Source organism: Bos grunniens, chromosome 2, assembly GCF_055505025.1.
Source record: "Bos grunniens cultivar Pamir isolate PY7600 chromosome 2, Bosgru_T2T1.0, whole genome shotgun sequence".
In the NCBI taxonomy this organism is placed as follows: domain Eukaryota; kingdom Metazoa; phylum Chordata; class Mammalia; order Artiodactyla; family Bovidae; genus Bos; species Bos grunniens.
In genome coordinates this window covers 25933358-25960851 of record NC_141166.1, presented here as the reverse complement: position 1 = coordinate 25960851, position 27494 = coordinate 25933358, and the positions used below count along the sequence as shown (strand labels likewise).

Genomic DNA, 27494 nt, shown 5'->3' with positions numbered 1-27494 from the left:
TCTTGGCAAAATTCTGTTAGCCTTTGTCCTGCTTCATTTTGTACTCCAAGGCCAAACTTGCCTGTTAATCCAGGTATATCTCTTGACTTCCTGCTTTTCCAGTCCCCTATGATGAAAAGACATCTTTTTTTGGTTTTAGTTAGTTGTAGGTCTTCATAGAACCACTTAACTTCAGCATCTTTGGCATTAGTGGTTGGAGTATAGACTTGGATTACTGTGATATTGAATGGTTTGCCTTTATATGGACTGAGATCATTCTGTCATTTTTGAGATTGCACCCAAGTACTGCAGACTCTTTTGTTTACTATGATGGCTACTCCATTTCTTCTAAGGGATTCTTGCCCACAGTAGTAGATATAATTGTCATCTGAATTAAATTCACCCATTTGGGTCCATTTTAGCTCACTGATTCCTAAAATGTCAATGTTCACGCTCGCCATCTCCTGTTTGACCACTGCTAATTTACTTTGATTCATGGACCTAACATTCCAGGTTCTTGTGCAATATTGTTCTTTACAGCATCAGACTTTATTTTCATCACCAGTTACACCCACAACTGTGCATTGTTTCTGCTTTGGCTCAGCCTCTTCATTCTTTCTGAAGTTATTTCTCCACTCTTCTCTAGTAGCATATTGGGCACCTACCAACCTGGGGAGTTCATATTTCAGTGTCCCATCTTTTTGCCTCTTCATACTGTTCATGGGGTTCTCAAGGCAAGAATGCTGAAGTGGTTTGCCATTCCCTTCTCCAGTGGACCACGTTTTGTCAGAACGCTCCACCATGACCCATCTGTCTTGGGGGCCCTACATAGCATGGCTCATAGTTTCACTGAATTAGATAAGACTGTGATCCATGTGATCAGATTGATTAGTTTTCTGTGATTGTGTCCAAATCCAAAGATGTTGTACTATGACCTGACTGACTCATTTGAAATGACCCTGATGCTGGGAAAGATTGAAGGTGGGAAGAGAAGGGGACGACAGAGGATGAGATGGTAGGATGGCATCACCAACTCAATGGACGTGAGTTTGAGTCAACTCCAGGAGTTGGTGATGGACAGGGAGGCCTGGCGTGCCGCAGTCCATGGGGTCTCAATGAGTTGGACACGACTGAGCGACTGAACTGAACTGAACTATGACCTAATCCAGGGGCCCTATTCATGTTTCACCAGTTGCCCCACTAATGTCCTTTATAGCAAAGGAATCTATGTGTATTAAATTACATCGTTTTAGTCTCCCTTAATCTGGAAGATTTTGAGGTAGCATGTTTTAATGTTCACTCTAGTGATTTGTACTAGATTCTTGGACTTGCATGAACACTATATGCCTCTTCTATCATGGATTATCTTTGTGCTTTTTAGTTTGTAGCTTTACAAATTATTTATGTTTCTTTTGTCCTTCAGCTTGTAAAGCTTTCTGAAATAGTATGAAAACGGGACTGGTTTCAACTCAATCCTTGTTATAATTTGACTTCATTAGGCAAAGAAACAGTTCCAATAATGAATTCATCTTTAACCAAGAAAAGTGTGAATCCTTGTAAGTCAATACTTTTAAAAGGCAGTATGGAGCAGACCCACATATGAGGAATACTAGGCTGCAAAATTCTTCGAGGGGTTCTTAGATTTGTGTTTTAGCATCATCGTCATCCTAAGAATCTCTGGAAGTGAAGTTTTTTTAAAGCAAGCATTTTAAAAATTAGAGGAATGTTAAAATTGCAGTCTTATACTCAGCAGATGGCACTGATTGATGTTTTAAAACACAATGCCTCAGGAATAAGAAAGAAAAGAATGTGATGTGCTAAAGGATTTGCTTGCCTCTGAATTCTCTCCTTTCTCTATACTATGTTAATGGCTAAAATAAGTATAGAAATAGTTTTTATGGGGGCAAATGAAAACTTCTTAAATACAAGTGGAAATGGTACCCATACAAGTTAAATATTTTTAATAATTTCTTAATATTGATCACTGGTCACTATTTAATGCAAATAAATAAACTTCCACAAGTTTTCACAGTGTTTTTCTGATGAGATTTGTTCATGGTAATTTAATAAAATCATGTTAAAGATGAAAATATTCTTACATAAGTAGACTTATTCTGCAGTGTTTTCTTTACTTTTTTTTCTCTTTAGTGGAATCACTTTATTTAATTTTTAAAAAGAAGTTTTGATTATAAGATAATTCATGCTAGCTATTAGAAAAATTAGAAACCAAAGAAGAACTTTTAGGAGAGACTAGAGAAAGTCCATTTTCTCACCCAGAGATACCTATTGTAAATATTTTGTCATATTCCTTTCCTTTTATTTACCTGTTTTTACAATTTTTATCAAGGTAATATAAGCACTGGGAAATAAATAAAAAACTGGGTTGAGCCATATGAAACTGGTATTTATAAAGGTCTCAAACAGTTAATGGTGGCTGATAACTAACATTTATTTGGAATTTTCATATATGCCACTTTTACCAAACCTGGGTTCAGCTGGTAAGCCAATAATTCAAGAGACAAGTGTCAGTAGAAAGGAAAGATTCTTTCATAAGGAAAGCCAGCCACCTGGGAGAAGGTGGATTCGTGTCCAGAGACCAGCTCTGAAGATTGTGCTCAGTCATGATGATTTTTAAAAGGGGAAATGTGGGAAGGGGAAGCATCCCAGTGAATCATCCAGGCAGGAGGTTGAGTTCTACATCATTCTCCATGAGGACAGGCTGGCTGACTCTTCAGATATTATCTTGCCTGTATGATCTGCCTGCAGTATTGCTTGGGGGTAGAGAGCTAGTTATTTTGTTAACTGTATAATTCTTCATTTCCACTTCTTTTTATCTAGGGAAAGGATCAACAGGTGAGGCAAAGCATGGTGTGCATTCAGGAGAGCCTAAGTCCAGAGTTAGTTTCAATGGCTTAGTGATCTCATTCCTATAATTAGGTTCTTTTAAGGTTAGAAGGGAACAGAACTGGGCGAATAGGAAAGGGGCAAAACAGCTGCTCTCACCATCATTGTTCTTTTATTATTCTTATTGTTATCCTTTTGTTTATTAAAAATTTTTTGGTCACACTGTGGCAGTGCAGGTGTGGCATCCCAACCACTGGGACAAAGTTGAGAATGGACAGGAGCTGGGAGATAAAGTCAGCCTGAGATTAGTGACTCAGCACAAAATAAAGAAGAAAGAGGCAATGCTACTCCTTAGAGTAGTAGTAATGGCTGGCATTTTTTGAGCATTTACTCTGTGCCAGGCTTTAAGTCTCTGTGCTCTTCCCCATTGATATCTTTTTGTTTTTATAATTTTTTAAAAAATCTGACACACAGCATAGACACGTGGGCTCCCCAGGTGGCGCTAGTGGTAGCACCTGCCAATGCAGCTGAATGCAGGAGACATAAGAGACACAGGTTCAATCCCTGGGTCAGGAAGATCCCCTGGAGGAGGGCACGGAAACCCACTCCAGTATTCTTGCCTGGATAATTTCATGGACAGAGGAGCCTGGTGGGCTACAGTCCATGGGGTCACAAAGAGTCAGATATGGCTGAAGCGACTTTGCATGCATTGACACAGCATTGACATAAGAAGAAAATGTGTAGCTTAGCTTAATGTATTACTTAAAGGCAAATATTTTTGTCACTATTGCCCAGGTCAAGTTTTATCAGTTCCTGCTGCATCTATTTGAGTCTACGTCATTAGGTGCACAAATAATTAGAATTGCTCTGCCGTGAAATGTTGCAAGAAGTAGGTGAGCTAAGGCACAGAGTTTCTTCTCTTTTATTTCTATCTCTGGCAATTGAGTTCCTGAAAATGAAGTTTCTCAGTGGAATGTGCCCTTTACATGGGCATATGATGAATAACTGCTCAATCAAGGTGAACACTTGAGGTAGGAACTCTTCTGCATCCGTCTTGTCAACGACAGTTCCTCCACATTGGGGGTGCAGTGGGGTGGTGGGGTAGGGTCATGGGCTTTGACAATGGACCTTGAATTTAGACGGGTCAGCCACTTACAATTCGTGTGTCTTGAGCAATTCACTCAACCTTCTTAAGCTGCAATTTTCCCTACTGTAAAAAGTACATTAGCTCAATGTTATGTAATAACCTAAAAAGGAAAAACATTTGAAAAAGAATAGACACAAGTATTGGGCTTCCTAGGTGGTGCTAGTGGCAAAGAACCTGCCTGCCAGTGTGGGAGATGTAAGAGATGAGGGTTCGATCCTTGGGTTGGGAAGATCCCCTGAAGGAGGAAGTGGCAACCCACTCCAGTATTCTGGAGAATTGCATGGACAGAGGAGCCTGGTGGGCTGTGGTCCATAGGACACGACTGAAGCAGCTTAGCAAGCACGCGCAAGCATGCAGACACGGATACATATGACTGAATCACTTTGCTGTACACCTGAAACAAATACAACGTTGTTAAACAGCTATATGTGAAAATAAACAGCTAAAACATGTATCTCATTTCTAAATTATACCCTTTTGTGAAAAATTACTTTCTAGACTTTTAAAAAACAAAATCAAGAAATTGAAGCCCAGGAAAAAAAGGAAAAAATTACATTAGGAATGTTCCGGCTGCTTCTATGATGTTGTGGCTATATGAGGATTAAACTTAAAAATATTTTGGTGAAGCCCACAATACAGAAGTTGCCATATACTATACATCCAAGAAATGTTAAGTCATACTATACATTGCTGTCTTGTTATATTATCTCAGTTGAACTGAGGCTCAGTTAAACATACTTTGAAAATATTAGGTCCTCCTACCTTGGGCCACCTAATGCAAAGAACCAACTCATTGGAAAAGACCCTGATGCTGGGAAAGATTGAGGGCAAGAGGAGAAGGGGGCAACAGAGGATGAGATGGTTAGATTGCATCACTGACTCAATGGACATGAATTTGAACAAACTCTGGGAGATAGTGGAGGACAGAGGAGTCTGGCATGCTGCAGTCCATGGGGTCGCAAAGAGTCGGATACAACTTAGCAACTGAACAACAACAACACCTTGACCCAGTGATTGTATGTACAACGGGAAGATTCTAACAGATCCCAATTTCTGAGGTCTTCCCTTTTCTTACAGCACAGGTATGCCTCGGAATTATCGTGTTCCTGATCATACACAACTACTGGTTCCTCTACCTTCCTTACTTGACATGGCTTTACTTTGACTGGCAAACCCCAGAGCAAGGAGGCAGAAGATCTGAATGGGTCAGAAACTGGGCCATTTGGAGGTACTTTAAGGACTATTTTCCAATTCATGTGAGTAGAATTATTTTACGTAGTATGGTTTTGAGCTGAGAAAAAAATGCAAATGTGTTTTTATCACATATTTTTCAAGCTTTTCCCTTTTTAGAGGAAGAGAGCCTGAAATTCAGCCCAAGTTACTAAATGGAGTCTAAGCTAAATTGACAACATTTAGCAGGCTGTGTGTGAAGGGCTCAGGACACAGTTGAAAAATGTGAATACAGCTCTACCCCAGGGAGGGCTTCCCTGGTGGGTGAGATGGTGAAGAAACTGCCTGCAATGGGAGAGATCTCGGTTCATCCCTAGATCAGGAGAGACTTGGGTTCATCCCTAGATCCCTTGAAGAAGGGAATGGCAAACCACTCCAGTATTCTTGCATGGATGGAGGAGCCTGGCGGGCAATCAGTAGGGTCGCAAAGAGTCCGACATGACTGAGAAACTAACACACACTGTCCCAGGAAACTAAAACGAGTCAAGTTTCCCATTTCCTCTTGAATGTAGAACTGCATCCTTTTGTTTCTTATTGGAAACTAATCGGGCAACATTTTATTTTTTTATGTCAACATAAATGCACTGTAGCTCATCAAAACCTGGGATTTGGATCCGAGTCACAACTACATATTTGGGTTTCACCCCCATGGAGTGCTTGTGGTTGGAGCCTTTGGAAACTTCTGTACAAATTATTCCGCCTTCAAGGAGCTGTTTCCCGGCTTTACCTCCTATCTTCACGTGCTGCCGTATTGGTTCCGGTGTCCGCTCTTCCGGGAATATCTGATGAGCAGTGGTAAGTGAAAGCAGATCACTGTTTCCACAGTGTTCTGGGGTGGCAGGACCACACAAAATGTTCTCTCTCAAGCCAACCAGGTTTATGGTTTCTTAGAGTACAACTCTCGGAGAAGGCAATGGCAACCCACTCCTGTACTCTTGGCTGGAAAATCCCATGGACGGAGGAGCCCGATAGGCTGCAGTCCATGAGGTCGCTAAGAGTCGGACACAACTGAGCGACTTCACTTTCACTTTTCACTTTCATGCGTTGGAGAAGGAAATGGCAACCCACTCCAGTGTTCTTGCCTGGAGAATCCCAGGGAAGGGGGAGCCTGGTGGGCTGCTGTCTATGGGGTCACACAGAGTTGGACACGACTGAAGCGACTTAGCAGCAGCAGCAGCAGAGTACAACTCTGTCTTTATCCCTGTCTCACACTTCATATGCTGTTTGGATGGTTCTTGCTTTCCCCCACCGGACTGGAAACACTAGGAAGACAGAAAGAAAGTGGAAGTGTTAGTCGCCTAGTCGTGCCCGATTCTTTGCAACCCCATGGACTGTAGTCCGCCAGGCTCCTCTGTCCATGGGATTCTCCAGGCAAGAATACTGGAGTGGGTTGCCATTTCCTTATTTCCTTCTCCAGGGGATCTTCCTGACCCAGGGATCGAAGCTGGGTCTCCTGTACTGCAGGCAGATTCTTTACTGTCTGAGCCACAAGACTGTGTATTTTTTTTTCCCATAATTCACCAAGTAACTAGCATAATATATAGCATAGTACCTGGGATTTAGGAATGTCTAATAGATGTTAATTTAATGAAAGCATAAATTAATGAATGCATTTTGTGTATCCAGATGAGAAAGAAAGAATCATGCTTGGAGCAAATAAGTAGTAAATGGTACCTTTGGAGAGGTGCTATGTCTGCTTTTATGAATACTAGAAATTGAAAATGCCCTCCAATGTGTCTTGGAATAATGGCCACACTGAATCTGCTGTCTTTTTCCTCCCAGATTAAGCACAACTTGACTCAGAAATTTTACTCTGCTACTCTGAATTAGTGGAAGACTTTCAGATTAGAGAAACCATAATTCTCCCAATTCTGAGAATAAAATTCAGTAAAAATTCTGTAAAGATATTATATGAGTGTGTCTCAGAAGTCTGAGATTGTGTTAATAGCTCTTATTTCAACTTAAGAGGCTCAATTTACTTGGTTTGTCCAACTTGACCAATTTACTAAGCGTGAGCTATAGTAACTACAAAGAGCTTTATGTTTATGATCATTGTGTAGGTTAATTATTATTGTCTTTGCATTTCTTGGACATAATGAAAAATGGATAATCTCTTGGGAAAATTGTAATTTCAGGATCAGAGCATATTCAGAGATAGAATTGCTCATGGTATCCCAGGTTTTGATTACTTCTTATTAATTTCTCAACTCTCTGTTGTCATTAGATAGCTTGTTGGAAATTACTGAACATCCTTGCCTGGGTTTCCAGGTTCTGCTTATGGACCTTCACACATATAACCCTGGGCTGTGTCCAGTTTAGGCTGTGCCTGCATCTGGCCACTAGAGGGCGCACTATCCCCCCATCTCCTGAACTAAGCGGGGGAAAAAAAAATCCCTTCTCTTTCCTCTTTTGCAGATGCTGGGTTAGAGTTTTATAAAAGGAAGAAAGTTAAAAGGAAAAGTTTTTTTTTTTTAATTTCAAAAAATCACAGAAATATATTTACATTATGTGTGTGTGTTAGTCACTCAGTCGTGACCCCATGGACTGTGGCCTGCCAAACTCCTCTGTCCATGGGATTTCCCAGGCAAGAATACTGGAGTGGATAGCCTTTCCCTTTTTCAGGGGATCCTGACCCAGGGATCAAACCCAGATCTCCTGCATTGCAGGCAGATTCTTTACCATCTGAGCCAGTAGGCAAGCCCCATTTACATTATACTGTTTGCTGAGTCGAAGTATAGCCACAGGTGAGTTTGGGTAGTATAATTGGAAGCAGGTGTGGCAAATTTGTGGCAGGAGAGATGAAGGTATACCCTCTTGAAGGCCATGTCAACCACAAATAACCAAGGATAGGGTCTTTGTCCACGAGGAGCCACTGTTGCTTTCTAGAACTGGCATTTGAGATGAAGCCGGTCTACTGTCCCTGGCTTATGACATCATGAGATCTTCCCTGTTGCTGTCACCTGAAATCTCCTAAAGCTAAATAAAAACTTCCAAACTTGTAGCCAGGGGAAGTTTGGACTGTCCTTGTCTCTAAGTTTAGGGAGTTCTCATCCCTTCATAGAACTGGCTTCCTAGAACTGCCCCTGGTCCAAAGCTGCCTCTCTACTCTGCACCTGCCTTGGTGACTGCCTCTTTGGTGGGGAATGACAGACAGCCATGTGCCCCAGACCTCACTTAGTAAGGAACCCATTGTTGTTGTTTGGTCGCTAAGTTGTGTTCAACTCTTTGCGACCCTACAGACTGCAGCATGCTAGGCTCCTCTGTCCATGGGACTCTCCAGGCAAGAATACTGGAGTGGGTTGCCATTTCCTTCTCCAGGGGATCTTCCCAACCCAGGGATTGAACCCATGTCTCCAGCATTGGCAGGTGGATTCTTTACCACTGAGGTTCTCTACCTTAGGAAGCCCTAAGTAACCCATTGCATTTCAGAAATCCTCTGCTGATGGTATTTCACTCTTACCAAGATTTCTGTGGCTACAAGTCTTTGCAAGTTCCATGTCCATGCTGTTCCTCTGGGTGCATTTTGGTAAATCTGTACTCAGCAGATGTTGGCTAGAGTACACGATGTGGTTCATGTTTCTTTATGTCTACTCATTAAGGCTGAGCAGGCAGTTGAGATCAGATCATAGCAGCTTTATCTATAATATATACACTTTAGATTTTTTTTCTTGTAGGTTAGCCATGAGGTGAGGGATTTTGAGCAAAGTAGGGACCTGATAGGATTTTGCACAGTAAGTCATGCAGGCAGCAGCTTGGAAATAAGGTAGAGATGAGCCTGGAGACTATGAACATGAAAAGGCCTATTTCAGTCATCAAGGGACAGGTGATAAGGGCTAAACTGGCACAGTGGCTGTGGTAGTGGAACTAGAGAACAAGGAATCGATATGAAAAATAGTTGATAGAGTCTACAAAACTTGGGGTTCCCAGGTGGCTCAGTGGTAGAGAATTCACCTGCTGATGCAGGAGACTCAAGAGATGCAGGTTCAATCTCTAGCTCGAGAAGATACCCTGGAGGAGGAAATGGCACCCCACTCCAGGATTCTTGCCTGGAGGAGCCTGGTGGGCTACAGTCCAAGGGGTTGCAAAGAGTTGGACATGACTGGGCACACACACAGTGCAACAATATTTAGTGACTGATTCAGCCCATGAGGGCAGCAATTGTATTTCACTGTCTTATCAGCATCTAGCACAGTGTCTAACCTGTAGCAGTAAGTGTTTTTGAATGAATGAATGAATGAGTGAGTGATGAATGATCATGGTGGCTGAAAAGAGGGGACTGTATATGGAAGGAACCTACATTCTGACTTGGGGGACTGGATAGATGATAGTCCCAATCGCTTTGATAAATAATATTGGGAGAGAAACAACTTTGTGGAAAAATTTCATGCACTGGGTTGGGAAGCATGGAGTTTGAGGTGTCTCTAAGCTGTTGAGGTAGAGATGTCCTTTGAGCAACAGCAGGTGTAGGCCTGGAGCCTCCGGAGTAAAACTCCCTGGAGATGGGTTTGGGCTAACTCAGCACACGTGAGTGGTGGTTGAATCCTTGTGGAGAGATGAGGTTAAAGACATCAGCCGCTATAAGAGAACACCGTAGACTGGATAGCTTGAACACTAGAAATTTATTTCTCGAAGTCTGAAGGCTGGGACGATCTGATGTCTGGTGATGGCTCACGTGCTGGTTTGCAGATGGCCATCTTGTTGTATCTTCACGTGGTGGAAAGAGAGAACAAACTAGGTTTGTCCTCTTCCTGTCAGAACATTCATCCTGGGACTTCTCTGGTGGTCCAGTGGCTAAGACTCCACGCTCCCAATGCAGGGGGCCTGGGTTCGATCCCTGGTCAGGGAACAAGATCCTGCATGCTGCATCTAAGAGTTCTCATACCACAACTGAAGATCTGAGTGCTGCGACTAAGACCCCGAGCAGCCACATTAATTAATTAGAACATATAAATAAATATTAAAAAAACATTAATCCCATTCAGGAGGCCTCCACTCATGTGCACTAATTATCTCCCAAAGGCCCCACCTCTTAATACCATCCTATTAGGGATTAGAGTTTCAACATATGAATTTTGGAAGAATATAAACCTTTAGTCCCTAACAGCCCTGAGAAATACCAACTTTTAAGCATGATCTGAAGAAGGGAAGACTCAGGAGGAAACTGAGAAGTGGACAGAGGCAAGAGAGGACTGCCAGGTGTCTGAAAAGCCAAGGGGCTCTCTTTTCCAGTGGAAGTGATGCCTCTGCGCCCATTCAGGGCACACGGAGCAGAATGGCCATGCCCTGAACTCAACGAGAGTTCACACCCCTCTTTGCCCAGGTTCTCTACCCTCTAACCCACTCTCCTCTGCCTCTTCTCTGCAGAGAGTAGCTGGTTTTTCAGAATCCGGTCCTTATTTTATATTCCCCCAGCAATAGAAATGCACAGTAAAATGAGCATGTAATTTCCTTTAAGAGATGAAGTGCTATGTCTTGATAAAGCTAGCACATTCTTTTATGACTAAAAAAAAACAAGGATAAAATCAAGAGTGGAAGGAAACAATAAGACATTAAGAAGGGATTATCTCTGAATTATGGGTCACGAGTTGTTGTGTTTTCATCTTTATTCTTTTTCTTCAAGAGTTCATAGTATTTTCTTCCAAGAGTACATTGTGCTTTTAAAATCTGAAAAGGAGTCTTTAAACTTATTTTTACATGGGAAAGCCATATAAAGACTGAGCAGTTATATAACTCATGTCTTAAACAATTTACCAAAGTCAAACTAGACATTTTGGAACCATGCACAGATTTAGCAATTGATATAGGTTATTTGTCAGATGTCTGAATTTTTTTGAAACCATTTACATTATAAATCCATGCTTGAGAAATAAAAATCCATATAGAGTACCTGAAAACAAATCATTGGTGTACGGAAGATCAGTGCAACCTCTTGGAGGGTATATTGTTTGGTTCTGAGCAAGGATCTGCCAGGGTAATGATCAAGACTACCACATACAGCTGTGCAGGTTGTGCACTGAACAACTTCAGGAGACACCTTTTACTTAAAATGCAATATGAATGCAGTCTGTAGAATTCAGCAGTACACAACTTACTCAAACAACTGGTAGACCTAGAAATAATCAAGTGACATTTTAAAGACCTAACCCATCACCTGCCAAAATGTTAGATCTTATTGATGGAATCTATTACCGAAGATTTGGCTATGGAAAAATTATAAACCCACACAGTGCTCCAAATATAAGCAGTGTAGGAAATTTTGTTTAATATTTGCTAGTGCCATAAATCAGGGGTCCCCAACTTCTGGGTTCTAATGCCTGATGATCTGAAATGGAGCAGATGTAAAAATACTAGAAATAAAGTGCACAATAAATGTTCAGTTCAGTTCAGTTGCTCAGTTTTGTCCGACTCTTTGCAACCCCATGAACCGCAGCATGCCAGGCTTCCCTATCCATCACCAACTCCCAGAGTCCACCCAAACCCATGTCCATTGAGCCAGTGATGCCATCCAACCATCTCATCCTCTGTTGTCCCCTTCTCCTCCTGCCCTCAATTTTTCCCAGCATCAGGGTCTTTTCAAATGAATCAACTCTTTGCATCAGGTGGCCAAAGTATTGCAGTTTCAGCTTCAACATCAGTCCTTCCAGTGAACACTCAGGGATCTCCTTTAGGATGGACTGGTTGGATCTCCTTGCAGTCCAAGGGACTTGCAAGAGTCTTCTCCAACACCACAGTTCAAAATCATCAATTCTTCGGCACTCAGCTTTCTTCACAGTCCAACTTTCACATCCATACACGACTACTGGAAAAACCATAGCCTTGACTAGACGGACCTTTGTTGGCAAAGTAATGTCTCTGCTTTTCAATATGCTATCTAGGTTGGTCATGACTTTCCTTCCAAGGAGTAAGCGTCTTTTAATTTCATGGCTGCAGTCACCATCTGCAGTGATTTTGGAGCCCAAAAAAATAAAGATTGACACTGTTTCAACTGTTTCCCCATCTATTTGCCATGAAGTGATGGGACCAGATGCCATGATCTTAGTTTTCTGAATGTTGAGTTTTAAGCCAACTTTTTCACTCTCCTCTTTCACCTTCATCAAGAGGCTTTTTAGTTCCTCTTCACTTTCTGCCATAAGGGTGGTGTCATCTGCATATCTGAAGTTATTGATATTTCTCCCGGCAATCTTGATTCCAGCTTGTGCTTCCTCCAGCCCAGCGTTTCTCATGATGTACTCTGCATAGAAGTTAAATAAGCAGGGTGACAATATACAGCCTCGACGTACTCCTTTTCCTATTTGGAACCCGTCTGAATGCACTTGAATCATCCCCAAATCACCCCCCATCCCCCTGGCCCATGGAAAAATTGCCTTCGATGAAACCAGTCCCTGATGCCAAAAAGGATGGGAACTGTTGCTATAGATTCTTAAGATAAGAATGTTAAAGGGCAATTAGTTAACGCCTTTTGTTTTATTCACTAAGGGCCAGTCTCAGTTTCCAAGAAAAGTGTGTCCCACGTGTTAAGCAAAGAGGGAGGTGGAAACATCTCAGTCATTGTGCTCGGGGGTGCAGAGGAATCACTGGATGCCCATCCTGGAAAATTCACTCTGTTCATACGCCAGCGGAAGGGATTTGTGAAAATTGCTTTGACCCATGGGTAAGTGGCTTTTCATTTCAGGCAGCTGGGTCAGGGAAGCTAACCCATTATGAAGTGAATTCAAAGAAGTAATTTTTCTGGCCCTTAAAGACAGACCTCATCACTGACCTTACAATGAATCCAGATGTGAATGTTTATGGGAAATAGAAGACAACCTTCCCTCTAAGATAACTCAGTGTCATGGCATCCAGCCATTCAACTTGTCTATAAGAGCAAAACAAGCAAAATACAAAATTTCATAGGCACAGTATAGATTTCCAACCAAATGAACAAATGAGCCATGGCCAAAACCATAAATGAAAAAGAAACTTCTGGGACCTTGATTTTCTATAGAATAAATTTCCACAAATCACTAAGACTGCTGAGGTACCTGCGCAAAGGACTTCAGGAATTCAGTTTCAATACATGGAACATAAACTTAGCACTCCAAGGAGGCTTGGGGACATTAAACAATTGTGAGGAATCTGTTGCAGGTCAGCTGAGCTAAATGAAATATTTAAATCCTTTTCATTGAAAATGCTTATTCTTCCTCCTTGTTATTTCCAGTGCTTATTTGGTGCCAGTGTTTTCTTTTGGTGAAAATGAACTATTTAAACAAGTTAGCAACCCCGAAGGATCATGGCTTCGAAATGTGCAGGAGAAACTACAGAAGATCATGGGATTTGCTTTGCCACTGTTCCACGCCAGAGGAATTTTTCAATACAATTTTGGCCTAATCCCCTATAGGAAGCCCATTCACACTGTTGGTATGTACATCAAATACTGGAGGCTTGTTAAACTGAGCAAAAGGATTATCTTACTTTGAGCAATGTTTATTGTTACTGAAATAGCTTTGAGTAAGCCCTTCCTAAAATAATAGTCCTATAGATGTTATTTGACCTTCCTTTACAGTATGCCTTTTATTTATGAAATGATTATATTTTCCGTTTGAATGGGAACCCACTATTTTTAAAAATATTGTTATTGCACTCCAAATACAATCCAATTTTAGAAGTGGCGTTCCTAATACTCTATGGTGAATCTATTTCTCTATACTAGAAGATGATAACATAGCAAGTCTTTGAATACATTACATCAGAATCCCTTGTGAAAATTTGTGTATAATAGATGTCTTCATCAGGTTTAGTTCATAGGCATCAGTTTCTACCACAAAGCATTTTGTTCCCAACTAGGTATATTTATATGTATTCTAATATAGGGCTTCCCAGGTGGCTGAGTGGGTGAAGAATCTGCCTGCAACGTAGGAGATGTGAGTTCAATTCCTCAGTTGGGAAGATCTCCTGGAGGAGTGCATGGCAACCCATTCCAGTATTCTTGCCTGGAGAATCTCAGAGGAGCCTGGCAGGCTACAGTCTAGAGAGACGCAAAGGGTCAGTTCAGTTCAGTCGCTCAGTCGTGTCCGTGTCTTTGCGACCCCATGAACCGCAGCATTCCAGGCCTCCCTGTCCATCACCAACTCAGACATGACTAAATCAACTGAGCACTCACTGGCAGACTGATTTTCCTTTTAAAAATGGCATGTTTGGGTTTGGGGGGCATTGAGATGGGGGAGGAGGGTAACAACCATGTTAACAGAAGAACAGAGGAAGAAAATAATTGCTCCTGAGGTTGAAAAGGGGTTTGGAGGGTGGAAAAGGAGAAAGTGGTGAGTCGATTGCTAATAGCAAGATTAGCCAGACTATATACACATATGAAGTGGAAGTAATAATTTCACCACGAATGGCCCATTAAATGAAATTCAGACATTTCTTTAGATCTGCTCCCTTGGAATGGGAGTTCACTGCTGTCAGTGGTAACAGCTTCGCATTTCTCTTGCAGTCACATGACATTTTTTAAAATGCTTTTTTTAACTCAAATGGAATATTCAGTTCAGTTCAGTTGATTAATCAGTGTAATAGGAATACTGAGATAAGCGTGCAGTTACATTTTTCAAGATAAGTGGTTCCATTTTTTTGTCATAATATTAGTCAGTTTTGATCCCTTATGTGCAAAGTATGGTCATTGGTATTTTGGGGGCATATGAGGGAAATGATATGATATGATTTTTCAGGGTCATTCTCATTGGACATAATTTATAAAGAAACTGCCATGTATTTTCTCTACATGTGTCAGAAGTAGTATGTCATTTACATATTTTATGAGTTATTATCGGTTTATCAAAGTAGAATAAACTGTTCACATATGTTGTATTTTATCACACAGTAGTAGAGAGAAGCTGATTTCAATGTCCCATCTATCATGACAACTGGGAGAGAAAAAGGAAGTGAGTTTAGGCTTCAAGAACAGCTGTAAAAAGTCCCAGTTCCTTGCAAGAATGTTGCTTTTTCTTGTTTCTGCCTCACAGAGCTCCAGGTGACAGGGATTTTACTCTTTGTTCTCTGCTGTGTCCCCGGGGTAGGAGCTCAAGGCACATTTGTGAATCAACAAATTAGTCTTTAGTAAGGCCTGTCTGGTTGTAATTCTCAAGTTTTCAAAAATCGAACAAGTACGTAGTAACAAAAATTTTAAATAAATTTCCCAGGTGGCTCGCTGGTAAAGAACCAGCCAGCTAATACAGGAGATGTGAGGTCGATTTCTGGGTCAGGAAGATCCCCTGGAGAAGGAAATGGCAACCCACTCCAGTATTCTTGCTTGGGAAATCCCATAAAGAGAGGAGCCTGGTGGGCTACAGTCCACAAAGAGTCGGACATGACTGAGCAAACATACACGCATGGTATTTTTTTAAGATTTTTTTGATGTGTGTCATTTTGAAAGTCTTTATTGACTTTGTTAAAATATTGCTTCTGTTTTTATGTTTTTGATTTTTGGTCATGAGGCTTGTGGGATCTTAGCTTCCTGCTGCTGCTACTGCTAAGTCGAGTCAGTCGTGTCCAACTCTGTGCGACCCCATAGACGGCAGCCCATAAGGCTGCCCCTTCCCTGGGATTCCCCAGGCAAGAACACTGGAGTGGGTTGCCATTTCCTTCTCCAATGCATGAAAGTGAAAAGTGAAAGTGAAGTCGCTCAGTCGTGTCCGACTCTTAGCGACCCCATGGACTGCAGCCTACTGGGCTCTTCCATCCATGGGATTGTCCAGGCAAGAGTACTGGAGTGGGGTGCCATTGCCTTCTCCGACCAGAGATCAAATTCTCACCCCTGCACTGGAAGGCGAAGTCTTAACCACTGGACCACCAGGAAAGTCCCTCAATTTACTAATAAGTTCAAGTTGTAGAGCCAGTACCAGTAATGTGATGGAAAGTTGTTTGGGCAAGAAAGTAAAATACAAGAGAAACTTGATATTTAAAAGAGGAAATTTCATGTGTTGTAGTAGGTGTTGGTTTTAAGTTTTAAAATTTCATGTTGAAAAATTTCAAATGCTCAGAAGTCTCATGAGTAGTAAAATGAACTCCTATATTCCTTTCTCCTAGACTCACAGTGTGTTAACATTTTTGCTACAATTTTTTTCTCTCTCTAATAATATCACAAATACACTTTATACTATTGTTATCACTGAACTATTTAAGTAAATGCAGACAACAGGAGAAGGCAATGGCACCCCACCCCAGTACGCCTGCCTGGAAAATCCCATGGATGCAGGAGCCTGGTAGGCTGAAGTCCATGGAGTCGCTAAGAATCGGACACGACTGAGCGACTTCACTTTCACTTTTCACTTTCATGCATTGGAGGAGGAAATGGCAACCCACTCCAGTGTTCTTGCCTGGAGAATCCCAGGGATGGGGGATCCTGATGGGCTGCTGTCTATGGGGTCACATAGAGTCAGACAAGACTGAAGCGACTTGGCGGCAGCAGCAGCAGCAACAGCAGACAACATGACCATTTGTTCCTCATTACTTTTATGTATCTCTCTTAAGAACAAGATTATTCTCTTTCATAGTATCAGTAGGATACAGGAATTTAACGTCAATTAAATGCTATTAACTGTGTACACTCCATATTCAAATTTCATCAGTTGCTACAGTCACTTTCTTTTTAGTTGTGGGTTTTGGTGAAGGGCAATATTTTTTCCCAAAGCAGGATCATACATTGCATTTAATTTTCACATTTCATTAGTCTACTTTAAACTGGATTTGTTTTTAAAATTTTCTTTGTCTTTATGGCATGAGCATGATCAAATCAATGATGTCTATGACTTATTCTCAAATGGTTCTACAAAAACAAAAATAATAATACATGTGTATATCTATATACATACTGTGTATGTGTGTGTGCAAAATGTTTGAAATTGGTGAGTCTAGAGGAAGGGCGTGCAAGTGCTTATTGTATTATTTTTTCTATAGGTTTGAATTTTTTTTATAAAAAAAGTTAGGGAAGGGAATGTACCTTATTTGAATAAAACTGGTTTGGATCCCACTTGAGGACAAAAGTAGTCCATTTTGTTTCAATTATTTATTCTACTGTGAGGGATAAAACAGCTAAGGGATTTTTCTGAAATATTGGGGTTGGCCAAAAAGTTCTTTAAGGTTTTCCATAACATCGTACTGAAAAATCTGAACAAACTTTTTGGCCAACCCAATAGAAAGAAAGAAAGAGGAACCTAATTTAAATTTTAATTATAAAGTGGGGATTGTTGTTGTTGTGCTCAATCATTCAGTCATGTCTGACTCTTTGCAACCCCATGGATTGTAGCCCACCAGGCTCCTCTGTCCATGAAATTTTCCAGCAAGAATACTAGAGTGGGTTGCCATTTCCTCCTCCAGGGAATCTTTCTGACCCAGAAATCAAAACTGCATCTCTATAAATAAACTGATGCAACTGGTTTTTCCTTTGTGTTATAAACAGGGAGTCATGCAGCAGTCTGCAACTAACCCAGTCTCATGTTGAAACAGCTTTCTTCTCCTTAGTAGTAAAAATCTCCTTTTTCTGGAAAGTGGGAATTATGATCTTCTAGGGCTCCAAAGGTGCTTCTCAGATTTGCGAGTTTTTCTTTTGTTACCTCTGTTTTTATCCCTAAAAAGTAATTAGGTTTCTTACTCTCCAATCCAATTTTGGGTTAGTTTAGTAATGAGGGGCAAAAGTGTTGGGTTTAAATCTTAATTCCCTTTGGCTTCTGTGTATGTCTGTTTCTGTTTGTTTTTCTGTATGTGTATATGAAGTTTGGAAATGTTCAGCATCTCATTTTCTCTACAGGTTAAATAAGAAAAACACAATCAGAGTTTAAAGGGAAAAGTCTTATGATGATAAATTCAATGTATGTGGGCATGTTTGAGCTCTTTGAAATATAATAAAACTATTAGTAGGAAAAGAACAGGATTGAAATGAACTATAGGCTAGCTTTTAGGAAATAGGATTCAATAATTCAGAATTCACAAGTCCTAATTGAAGTAAGTGCTTCTGAGGTGGCTCAGTGGTAAAGAATCTGCCTGCCAATGCAAGAAATGTGGGTTCGATCCCTGGGTTAGGAAGATCGCCTGGAGAAGGAAATGGCAACCCACTCCAGTATTTTTGCTTGGGAAATCCCATAGACAGAGGAGCCTGGTAGGCTACAGCCCATGGAATCACAAAAAGGGTCTGACACAACTTAGATACTGAACAACAACAATCTGAGTAATCTAGGAGCAAAATACAAGACTTCATCTTCTTAGACCACATAGACCCTGTATCACTATAAATCCCCCCTCCCACCCAGAACAGTTGCATTTAATCTCTCTCCATGATAATTTCACAAGAAAACAAACCATTTCTATGAAGCCACAAATTTGCTAGTAGATTTACAGGTAGATTTCTCACTATGCCTATAAGCTTCTCAGTTTTTTTTTGGGTGGGTGGGGATCAAACAACAATAAAGATTAGAGCTAGAAATGTGTGTGTGCTTAGTCGTCCAGTCATGTCCGACTCTTTGCCTTCTTATGGACTATAACCTGCCAGGCTTCTCTGTCCATGGGATTCTCCAGGCAAGAATATTGGAGTGGATAGCCTTTCCCTTCGCCAGGTGATCTTCCTGACCCAGGGATTGAACCTGGACCTCCTGCACTGCAGGCAGATTGTTTACTGTCTGAGCCATGAAGGAAGCCTTAGAGCTAGAAGGAAGCCTCAAGATCACCTATTCTTTTATCCTATTGTTGTTCAGTCACCAAGTCATGTCTGACTCTGCAACTCCATGGACTGCAGCATGGCAGTTTTCCCCGTCCTTCACTATCTCCTGGAGCTTGCTCAAACTCATGTCCACTGAGTCGGTGATGCCATCCAACCATCTCATCCTCTGTCCCTCCCTTCTCCTCCTGCCCTCAATCTTTCCCAGCATCAGGGTCTTTTCCAATGAGTTGATACTTCACATCAAGTGGCCAAAGTATTGGAGCTTCAGCTCCAGCATCAGTCCTTCCAGTGAATATTCAGGGTTGATTTCCTTTAGGATTGACTGGTTTGATCTCTTTGCTATCCAAGGGACTCTCAAGAGTCTTCCAGCACCACAATTTGAAAGCATCAATTCTTTGGCACTCAGCCTTTATGGTTCAACTCTCACATCCATACATGTCTGCTGGAAAAACCATAGCTTTGACTATATGACTTTTATCCTATACATGTGAAAATTAAGGTCAGAGAGGAAGTTACTTGCTAGCTGGGTGTACCTGCTGGGGAGTTAGCCCTGGATGTGATCTAGCCTGGTGCCTCTTGTGCAACACCAGCTCCTGTTTCCATCAGTTTTCAGCCTCTCCTAGTCTGTATTTCACCCACAGCTGACATGGGAATTCCCTGGTGGCCCACTGGTTAGGACTTGGTGCTTTCACTGCCCTGGACCTGGGTTCAGTTCCTGGTTGGGGAGCTAAGATCTCACAAACCATGTTGGGGGGAAAAAAGGCAACCACAACCGACAGTGATGCTGTTACGTTGAATCACAAAGGACTGCTGCCTACTATATATGTTTGATATCCACGCTTTGGAGGAAAACTCTATATGAGCTTCTTGAGGCTATATCTAGCTAAAAATATAGGAATTTGGGAATACTAATGTTGCTGTGAGGATATATATATATATATATATATATACACACACACACACACACACACAGGATGGATAAATTATATATAACCTTGTATATAAATATAGATCTTAATACATGATGCATTATGATACCTATGTGTGTGTTTGTGTCTGTATCATTCCCTTTCTTGTACTCCCTAACCTCCCATACTATTATCACACTTCTTTCACTGTTATTTATCACTTCTTCTTTCTCTGGTTTCTTTTTAACTAATCATGCTTTGTTACTGACATGGATTGAGCCTTGGAGGTAGCATGAGGAGACTCCACGTAGGCAAAGGAAGCCCTGCGAGTGCCATTCTGTTACTACAGCCCCACTTGACCTCATGCCGAAGCTGACTAAAAGTAATAAGCAGTTTTCTGCTCAGCCTTTGACGTTGACCATCCTGTACATTGGAGAAGGCAATGGCACCCCACTCCAGTACTCTTGCCTGGAAAATCCCATGGACGGAGGAGCCTGATGGGCTGCAGTCCATGGGGTCACTGAGGGTCGGAAACGACTGAGTGACTTCACTTAAACTTTTTACTTTCACGCATTCGAGAAGGAAATGGCAACCCACTCCAGTGTTCTTGCCTGGAGAATCCCAGGGACGGGGGAGCCTGGTGGGCTGCCGTCTATGGGGTCGCACAGAGTCGGACACGACTGAAGCGACTTAGCAGCAGCAGCAGCAGCAGCAGCATCCTGTACATTTGCAGCTCTTGGCTTTAGTAGCAGCATCAGGCCAGCAGAGGGCGCAATGCACAGCAGAGAGGACTGAAGAGCAGGTGGCAGAGCCACGTGTATCTAATCTTTAATCTGAGACAAGGGAGGTAAAAGTTATTTATTATATAAATGTTAGGTTTAAAAAAATTAATCCGTTTTTTAATTATACAGGTAATACTAGTGCCTTCTCATTGTAGAAAATTGACACAATACAGATAAAATATAAGCCCCCCAGCTCTCCCTTCTTCCCTCCATGTAAGGGCTAGCAGTGTCTCTTGGCTGACTTTCTTAGTAGACTAAATGCTTATAATGCACCTAGATATAGAACATTTTCAATAAATAGGATTATGCTGTATTATTTTGCAACTTTCCCCTTCCTACTGCATTTTAGACTTTTGCATATGTGTGTGAACACACATATATATTTCATTTTTTTACATTGAGATATATAATTACATATAACAGATTAGTTTCAAGTGTTAGTTTGATATTTGTGTATATTGTAAAAGGATCACCGCAGTAAGTCTATTTAGTATCTGTCACCATACATAGTTTCAAAAATATTATTTCAGCTTTCAAAAAAAATTGCTGCCTGGAATTCCATTGAATGAATGGTCTGTGATTTATTTAATAATTTTCTCTATGAAGTTTTTTGGTTGGTTTTGTTTTCTGCTGTCACACATAGTGGAACCCTTGTGATTAGGTATGTTTTCTAGTCCAGATTCGTGGCAGTGAAGATGTATATTCTTTTCATTTTTTAGGATGACATTACAAAGAGCCAGATTAGAGGGTTGATGGCTCATGAGTCAAGACTTCCCCGGGCAGTGATAATAGAGCACTGTGGTCTGGCTGTCAGCTGTACCAGAGGGAGCGAGCTGGTGACGTGCACACACAGCCATGTGCTTGTACTCCACAGCTGCAGCAGCACAGTCGTTCATTTGACTCCAAGTCAAAACCACCAGTGCCCTGACAATCCAGCATGTGCAGAGAAGGAAGGCTCTTCATTTGTCACCAGAAGAGATGGTGTGACCACTGCAGGCAGCCAGTGAAATGAAGAAGGGATGGGAGCTGGCAGGCCTGACAGCTTCTGATTGGAAGATCTTTCTAGAGCTGTCCATTAGAGGTGGTAGTCCGTGGTGGAGTGGTTTTGGTTTCTTACTTAATGATGCATTCTTTGTTTTTTGCAGTTGGCCGCCCAATCCCTGTTCGTCAGACCCTGAACCCAACCTCAGAGCAGATTGAGGAGTTGCATCAGACCTACATGGAGGAGCTGAGAAAATTATTTGAAGAACACAAAGGGAAGTATGGTATTCCAGAAAATGAAACTCTCATTTTTAGATAACTGTTGTCTTAGAAGACATGCAAGAGAGCGAGAGAACATCCCACTGAAAGAAAAGATATTCTAAATAAATTTTTTTCTTTGACAATGGAATCAAATTTGCAACTGTAAAATATTATGTATGGTGACAGATGTTGATATTTATCTGTGGTAACTAAAAATCCAGTGGGTGACTATAGGGTAAGATTGGAGGTGATGATAAGCCTTTTAAGTGTCTTTAAGTAGGAAGGTAAAAATTGTTTAACAAGTTAAGAAAATGTTTAGAATTATTCATGTGCTTAAAAACAATAACAGCTTTAAAAGTTAATTAGACCCTTTTACTGAATATCACAATAATTTAATGTGGTGTTTTCACTGAGTGTGACAGTTGTTGTTCAGCACAGCTGGGACATTTATGAGACAAGTGTGTAAAATAATTTCCCATATAGAGCTGGAGGAGATAATTTTTTTTTTCCTGCTTGAACAGACCATTTGTTAGTGAATAATGTTACTTTTAAGACTTAGATCATTTGATCCTTTAGGTCATATCAACCAACGCGTTTTTATATAACACTGCAGAATTCTTATGCCGTTTTAGAAATAAGATGAATCACCATATGGAAACCCATGTGGATGAGAGCGTTTCTTCTCTTTTCTCATCATGCTCAGAAATATTCATCATTGTCATTTGCTTAGAAATATGTTCATTTGCTACAGATAAGGAAGTCTTTTGGAAAACATAACTTTTGATGGCTTTTAAGACTTTGAAGAAAAAAAAAAAAACTTTGAAGGGCTTCCCTAATGTCTCAGATGGTAAAGAATCTGCCTGTAATGCTGGAAACCTAGGTTTGATCCCTGGGTCAGGCAGATCCCCTGGAAAAGGGAATGGCAACCCACTCCAGTATTCTTGCCTGGAGAATCCCATGAACAGAGGAGCCTTGTGGGCTACACTCCATGGGGTGGCAAAGAGTCAGATACAACTGAATGACTAACACACACACACAAGATATTGAAATTCCAAGAGGTTTTCATGGTAATACAGGGGTTTTAATTTTCTCCCCTAATGGCCTCTTCAAGTAAGACAAGCTCTGAAAGAAAGTGTCTTTTCTGGTGAGATGTGACCAGTTCACAGTTGACTTGGGTTGGGTAATTCTCCCTAAACCAAAATATCAGGTCCAAGAGTGGGAAGCTTGTCCTTTTTGTTCACAGATGTCTCCTGTGGGCCTGAGTCAACTTATGACACTTATTACACATGAAATAAATGCTTGTTTAATGGATGTATTTCTAGGTGAACACACAAACTTTGCCATAATGTGAAGAATTTTTAAAGTTATACCAGAAGATGAAACCTATTCTAAGAAAAGACCCACTTTCAGAAGGAGATAATTTATGTCTGATTGTCCTATGCTGGTAATTGACAATACTGTGGGCTGGTTTGTAAGAAGCAAGTCAGAAGGCAGATTCTGAGAATTAGTCGAAAAGTATTAAGTATTTATTAAGTAAGAAGACTATCTAGTTTTCAAATGATCTCTGCTGCTACATGTCTTTCTATACCTCCTTCTCTCTCAGTATTTAGGGGCAACTTTATTGAGTTGTTCTAACTTATTGTTAATATGTGTTAAAACCCATAATTTTTAAAACAGCAGGTCCTGGGCAAGAGCCTAGATTGGGTTTAGCAACAGCAAAACACAATCATTCTGGGTAATGGCCTGAGTAGAAGATCATTTCATACAGGGAAAAGGGAACCTTCTCAATTGTTCTATAGAAGACTTTTAGGCCGGCATCCCTTTGGCTTCATATGGTTGGGCTGTCCAGGAGTCCACTGACCTGTGGTCTTAAAATTAGATCAGTTTCTTTGTCAAAGCCGGAAATAGGACACTATTTATCCTCTCTTTTTCTTTGGCTGCACTTCGTGGTTTGTGGAATCTTAGTCCCCTGACCAGGGATCAAACCCAGGCCTCGGCAGTGGAAGAAGCATAGAGTCTCAACCACTGGACTGCCAGGGAATTCCCCGGACTCATCCTGTTTTAATAGATGCAGATAATTTGACTATAAATTCTTTTTTGTATTACTCAATACCAAACAAATGTAAAAGGAGAACCATTTGCGTGAAACCACACAACTACCCTCTAGCTACCTCCCTGGTGGCTCAGCAGTAAGGAATCTGCCTGCCAAGTGGGAGACACAGGTTCCATCCCTGGGTCGGAAAGATCCCCTGGAGAAGGAAATGGCAACCCTTTCCAATATTCTTGCCTGGGAAATCTCATTGACAGAAGACCTGGCAGGCTACAGTCTATGGGGTTGCAAAGAGCTAGATACGACTTATCGACTAAACAACGCTCTAGCTGGTCAGGGGTGAGTTTTTGTGAGCAAAGTTGTGAGGCCCAAATAAGCATAATAACCAAAGGCTTTTAAGTATAAAACCCATGAACTTCATTCTTTTGGAAAAGTTTATGAAAATCTCATGACACAGTCTTTTGCAATTTCACCATGTTATGAATTTTAATCTCACAGTAGTGAGGAACCAGGCTGACCACCAGCCTCCACTGGATTGTCTAGCGAGCAGTTAAAGCCCATCTGTAGTAAACAGAAGCCCTGAAAAATGGGAAGAGTTCTGCTCTGTTTAATTTATCTAGAATTTTGCTGTTTAAAAAATCTAGACATCGGTCTCTTTAATTTTGGCACACATAAAATCTTATTTTTAGGTGTGTATTAGGGAGTTTATTTCTTCCTTTCTTAGGGTCTCCAAGGTTTTAATTCAGCCAGGCCAGAAGTCCTTTCTTAAACTCAAAGCATAGTTTTAAGTCCCATATTGTCCTGCAGATGGGAAGGGAATATTTTGATAGGAATTTTTGCTACAACACAATGTGAGCAATATTTTGTATTCATTAGTATGACTTGATGGAGATCTCTTCAGTTTTAGAGATGCTGATCTAATGTGTAATTGCCCATAAAATTTAAATAGCAAAACAACAACAAAAATAACCCCAGGACACAGGAAGGGCCTGTTGCCTTAAGAAAATGTGCATTTATGCTGTTTGATCTGGACATTTCTTTCTCCCGTTTCCTTTGCACACCATGTACAGGCTGAGTCATTTCCTTTGTCCTGCAGCTAGAAATATTGAAATTGTCTATACCCAGCTAGGTCTGTTACACTCATTGAAGGCTGCAGCTTTGGTGCTTATGAAAGCCAGCCTGTTTTGCTCTGTCTCAAGGGGAACCAGGGCGAGGGATGCTCCATGATTTACACAAACCCTTCACCGTGACTGTGAAAACAAAGTCTCTATAAATCACTGATGGTAAGTGACCCTTTACTGTGTGTATAGGGTTAAGAGTAAAAGCCCTACTTCCGGTAGAAGTTCCATTTCTGTCATGGGACACACAGGAGGTGGAGTCTAGATTCAGTGTCCTTACTTCTGCAACTTTGCATCTCTTCTGAACTACCTCACTGGTGCAGATCGCCAAACTTGTGATAAATCAGAAAACACGTGTGGGGCAGATTATCTGTCTTCTTTTCCTCTGAAACAAGAGACAGTGTTAATGGGATCTGTCAGTTTTTTCCCCAATAGCCCAAGGTTGCTAGTTCTCATGTTTGTTTGTTTTTTTAATTAAATGATAAAATGTCTATTTGTGCGGCTAAGGAGAGTTCCTTCTAGTAGGCTTTGTATATCTTTTTAAAGGAGGAAAACAAGGCAAATGTCAATATAACCAAGTAGTTGCTCCTGTTTCTCTGGGATGGCAAACGCAGAAGCAATTCTTTATATTTAAAACAAAGGGATTTTTCTCATGACTTGTATTTTTGTTATTTTAATTAATCTTTCCCAAATGTCATCAGCTGAGTGCCTTAATGTATTATATGAGAAAAAGAAGGTTATCTCAATCCACAGATAGGTTTTCTTGGGTGAGGATTTCCTAGGTGGTGGAATCTCTGTGTTGTGTATGTTTTGATCCTGGCCCCAAGAGAGCAGACTACTGCTGTTTCTGCATGAATGATTGAGGCACTGACCTGGAAGTCTGATGGATGGTGCCATGGGAGCCAAGTATTAGAGCCAGAAGGGACTGCAGAGTCTGTCAGTTTCTTCTGCTGCAGATGGAGCAGTTGAACCCCAGTGAGGCTGAATACAGACTGGAACTGACTCCATGTTCTAGGTTGAATAGGAGGTACCACCGTCCCGTGACTGATGATTGGTAAACCCAAGAATCCTCCTATAAAGCAAAAGTGTCCAAAAAAGTAGAGTAGGATTAAAAATACACTTAAGGCAAGGGATTAACAACTCGGGAGCAAGCTCGGTCTCATTGGGATGGAGAACATTTTTCTTTCTTGAGGCCAGTACACCGCATTGTTGATTTTTCCCTTTTGCAAGAGCTATTTTGGTGATGCATCTGGGTAAAGTCCAAGTTTCCAACAGCGAGCTTGGGCCCTGGAGCCTCCGGTATCAGAGCTGCAGGATGGGGCAAGGTGTCTCAGGCCCAGAGTGAGTGACAGACCCTGCAAAGATCTTCCCTCTCAGCCGCGTTGTGATTGTTAATGTGGCCAAAGCAAGCTCATTACTCAGAGGTGCAAACAGGGCTTCTGTCTCCCTGGTCAGCTCCAAGCCCTGTGTCCATTCTGGCTCTGGCCTCGTCCAGCTGCTTTTTTTTTTTTGATAGCGCTTAAATTCTGGTTAAGAATTATCCTAGGCTCTATTGAGAATAAAGATAAATCTGACTTTCCTTGTATTCCCAAGGGTTTGCATGATTCTCCCTTGTTCCGTTTGCAGACCAACTTGGAGCTTCAGGTCTTTCTGGCTGGATTTCAAGCCCTCATTTACTGAGCTGCAGTCATATCGATACAATCAGAGAAAATAACTACCCCACTCTTTTCTACTCTCCAGGCTTCCGTGTTCAAATCCCCCTTCAGTCTCTGGCCTCCCACTGATGGACTAAGTGACTTGGGATCATTGAGTTCCTATGTAATAGAGTTAGGGGTGAATGGTCTCCAAGGTTTCTTCTGGCTCTATCTCTGTGGTCCCTCGCTGGCCATTTTTCTGTCTTCATGATGACATTTAGTGGGAGATGCAGATTTACCTACTGACTTTTCCTGTACTTTCCTCATTTGCCTGTGTTCCCCCAAGACATGTGGTGAGTTCGAACAATTGTCTCACTTGCCTGGTATTTACAAAACACAGAGTGCTACCAAAATTTCTCCAGCATTGCAGTGACTTTTCCTCATGGTGTTTCTTAAGAAATAATTTAAGTCTCTAAGTAAAAACCAGAGAAATGTCTCTGAGACTGCCTCCTCTCTATCATTCAATACTAGGGAGTAACAATTTATTACATGTTAAATCCTATAGGAGATGATAGATTTTTATATTTTCTATGTTGGACGTGTGGCTGTATGTTTTTTAAAAAGTTGTTTGTAAAGTTTTGACCAATAAATGTGTTTCATGCCCAAGTTGTAGTTGTGTGAGTGTGATGTTTTACCTGGATGGAGTGGTTTTCCTTTGTTCACACCTTGACATGGCTAAATTAACTTGAACTTGAGATTGAATATAAGCAGGGTAACACAACAGTGAGCATTGCAAATTCTCCTACTGAAGAGTCAGTCCTTCAAATTCACTTGGGATAAAAAATAAAACAGGAACTTCCCTGGTGGCCCAGTGGT

At 41.2% G+C, this 27494-nt stretch overlaps 1 protein-coding gene across 10 annotated transcripts in view; it reads left to right on the top strand.

Moving 5' to 3' along the window:
• MOGAT1 (monoacylglycerol O-acyltransferase 1) overlaps positions 1-27284 on the top strand; it is a 34877-nt gene extending 7593 nt beyond the window's left edge. For 4 of the 10 annotated variants that reach the window (XM_086366112.1, XM_086366122.1, XM_086366132.1 and 1 more), the window contains exons 2-6: positions 5048-5198; positions 5791-5995; positions 12677-12851; positions 13398-13597; positions 21720-21964. In XM_086366112.1, the coding sequence (XP_086222238.1) occupies positions 5172-5198; positions 5791-5995; positions 12677-12851; positions 13398-13597; positions 21720-21874 (762 nt within the window). In that variant the 5' untranslated portion in view covers positions 5048-5171 and the 3' untranslated portion in view covers positions 21875-21964. Of the gene's footprint in view, positions 1-5047; positions 5227-5790; positions 5996-12676; positions 12852-13397; positions 13598-14049; positions 14217-21719 lie in introns of those variants that run through there. The other 6 variants (XM_086366080.1, XM_086366158.1, XM_086366169.1 and 3 more) reach the window with 4 other exon arrangements.
• The last annotated feature ends 210 nt before the right edge of the window (positions 27285-27494 follow it).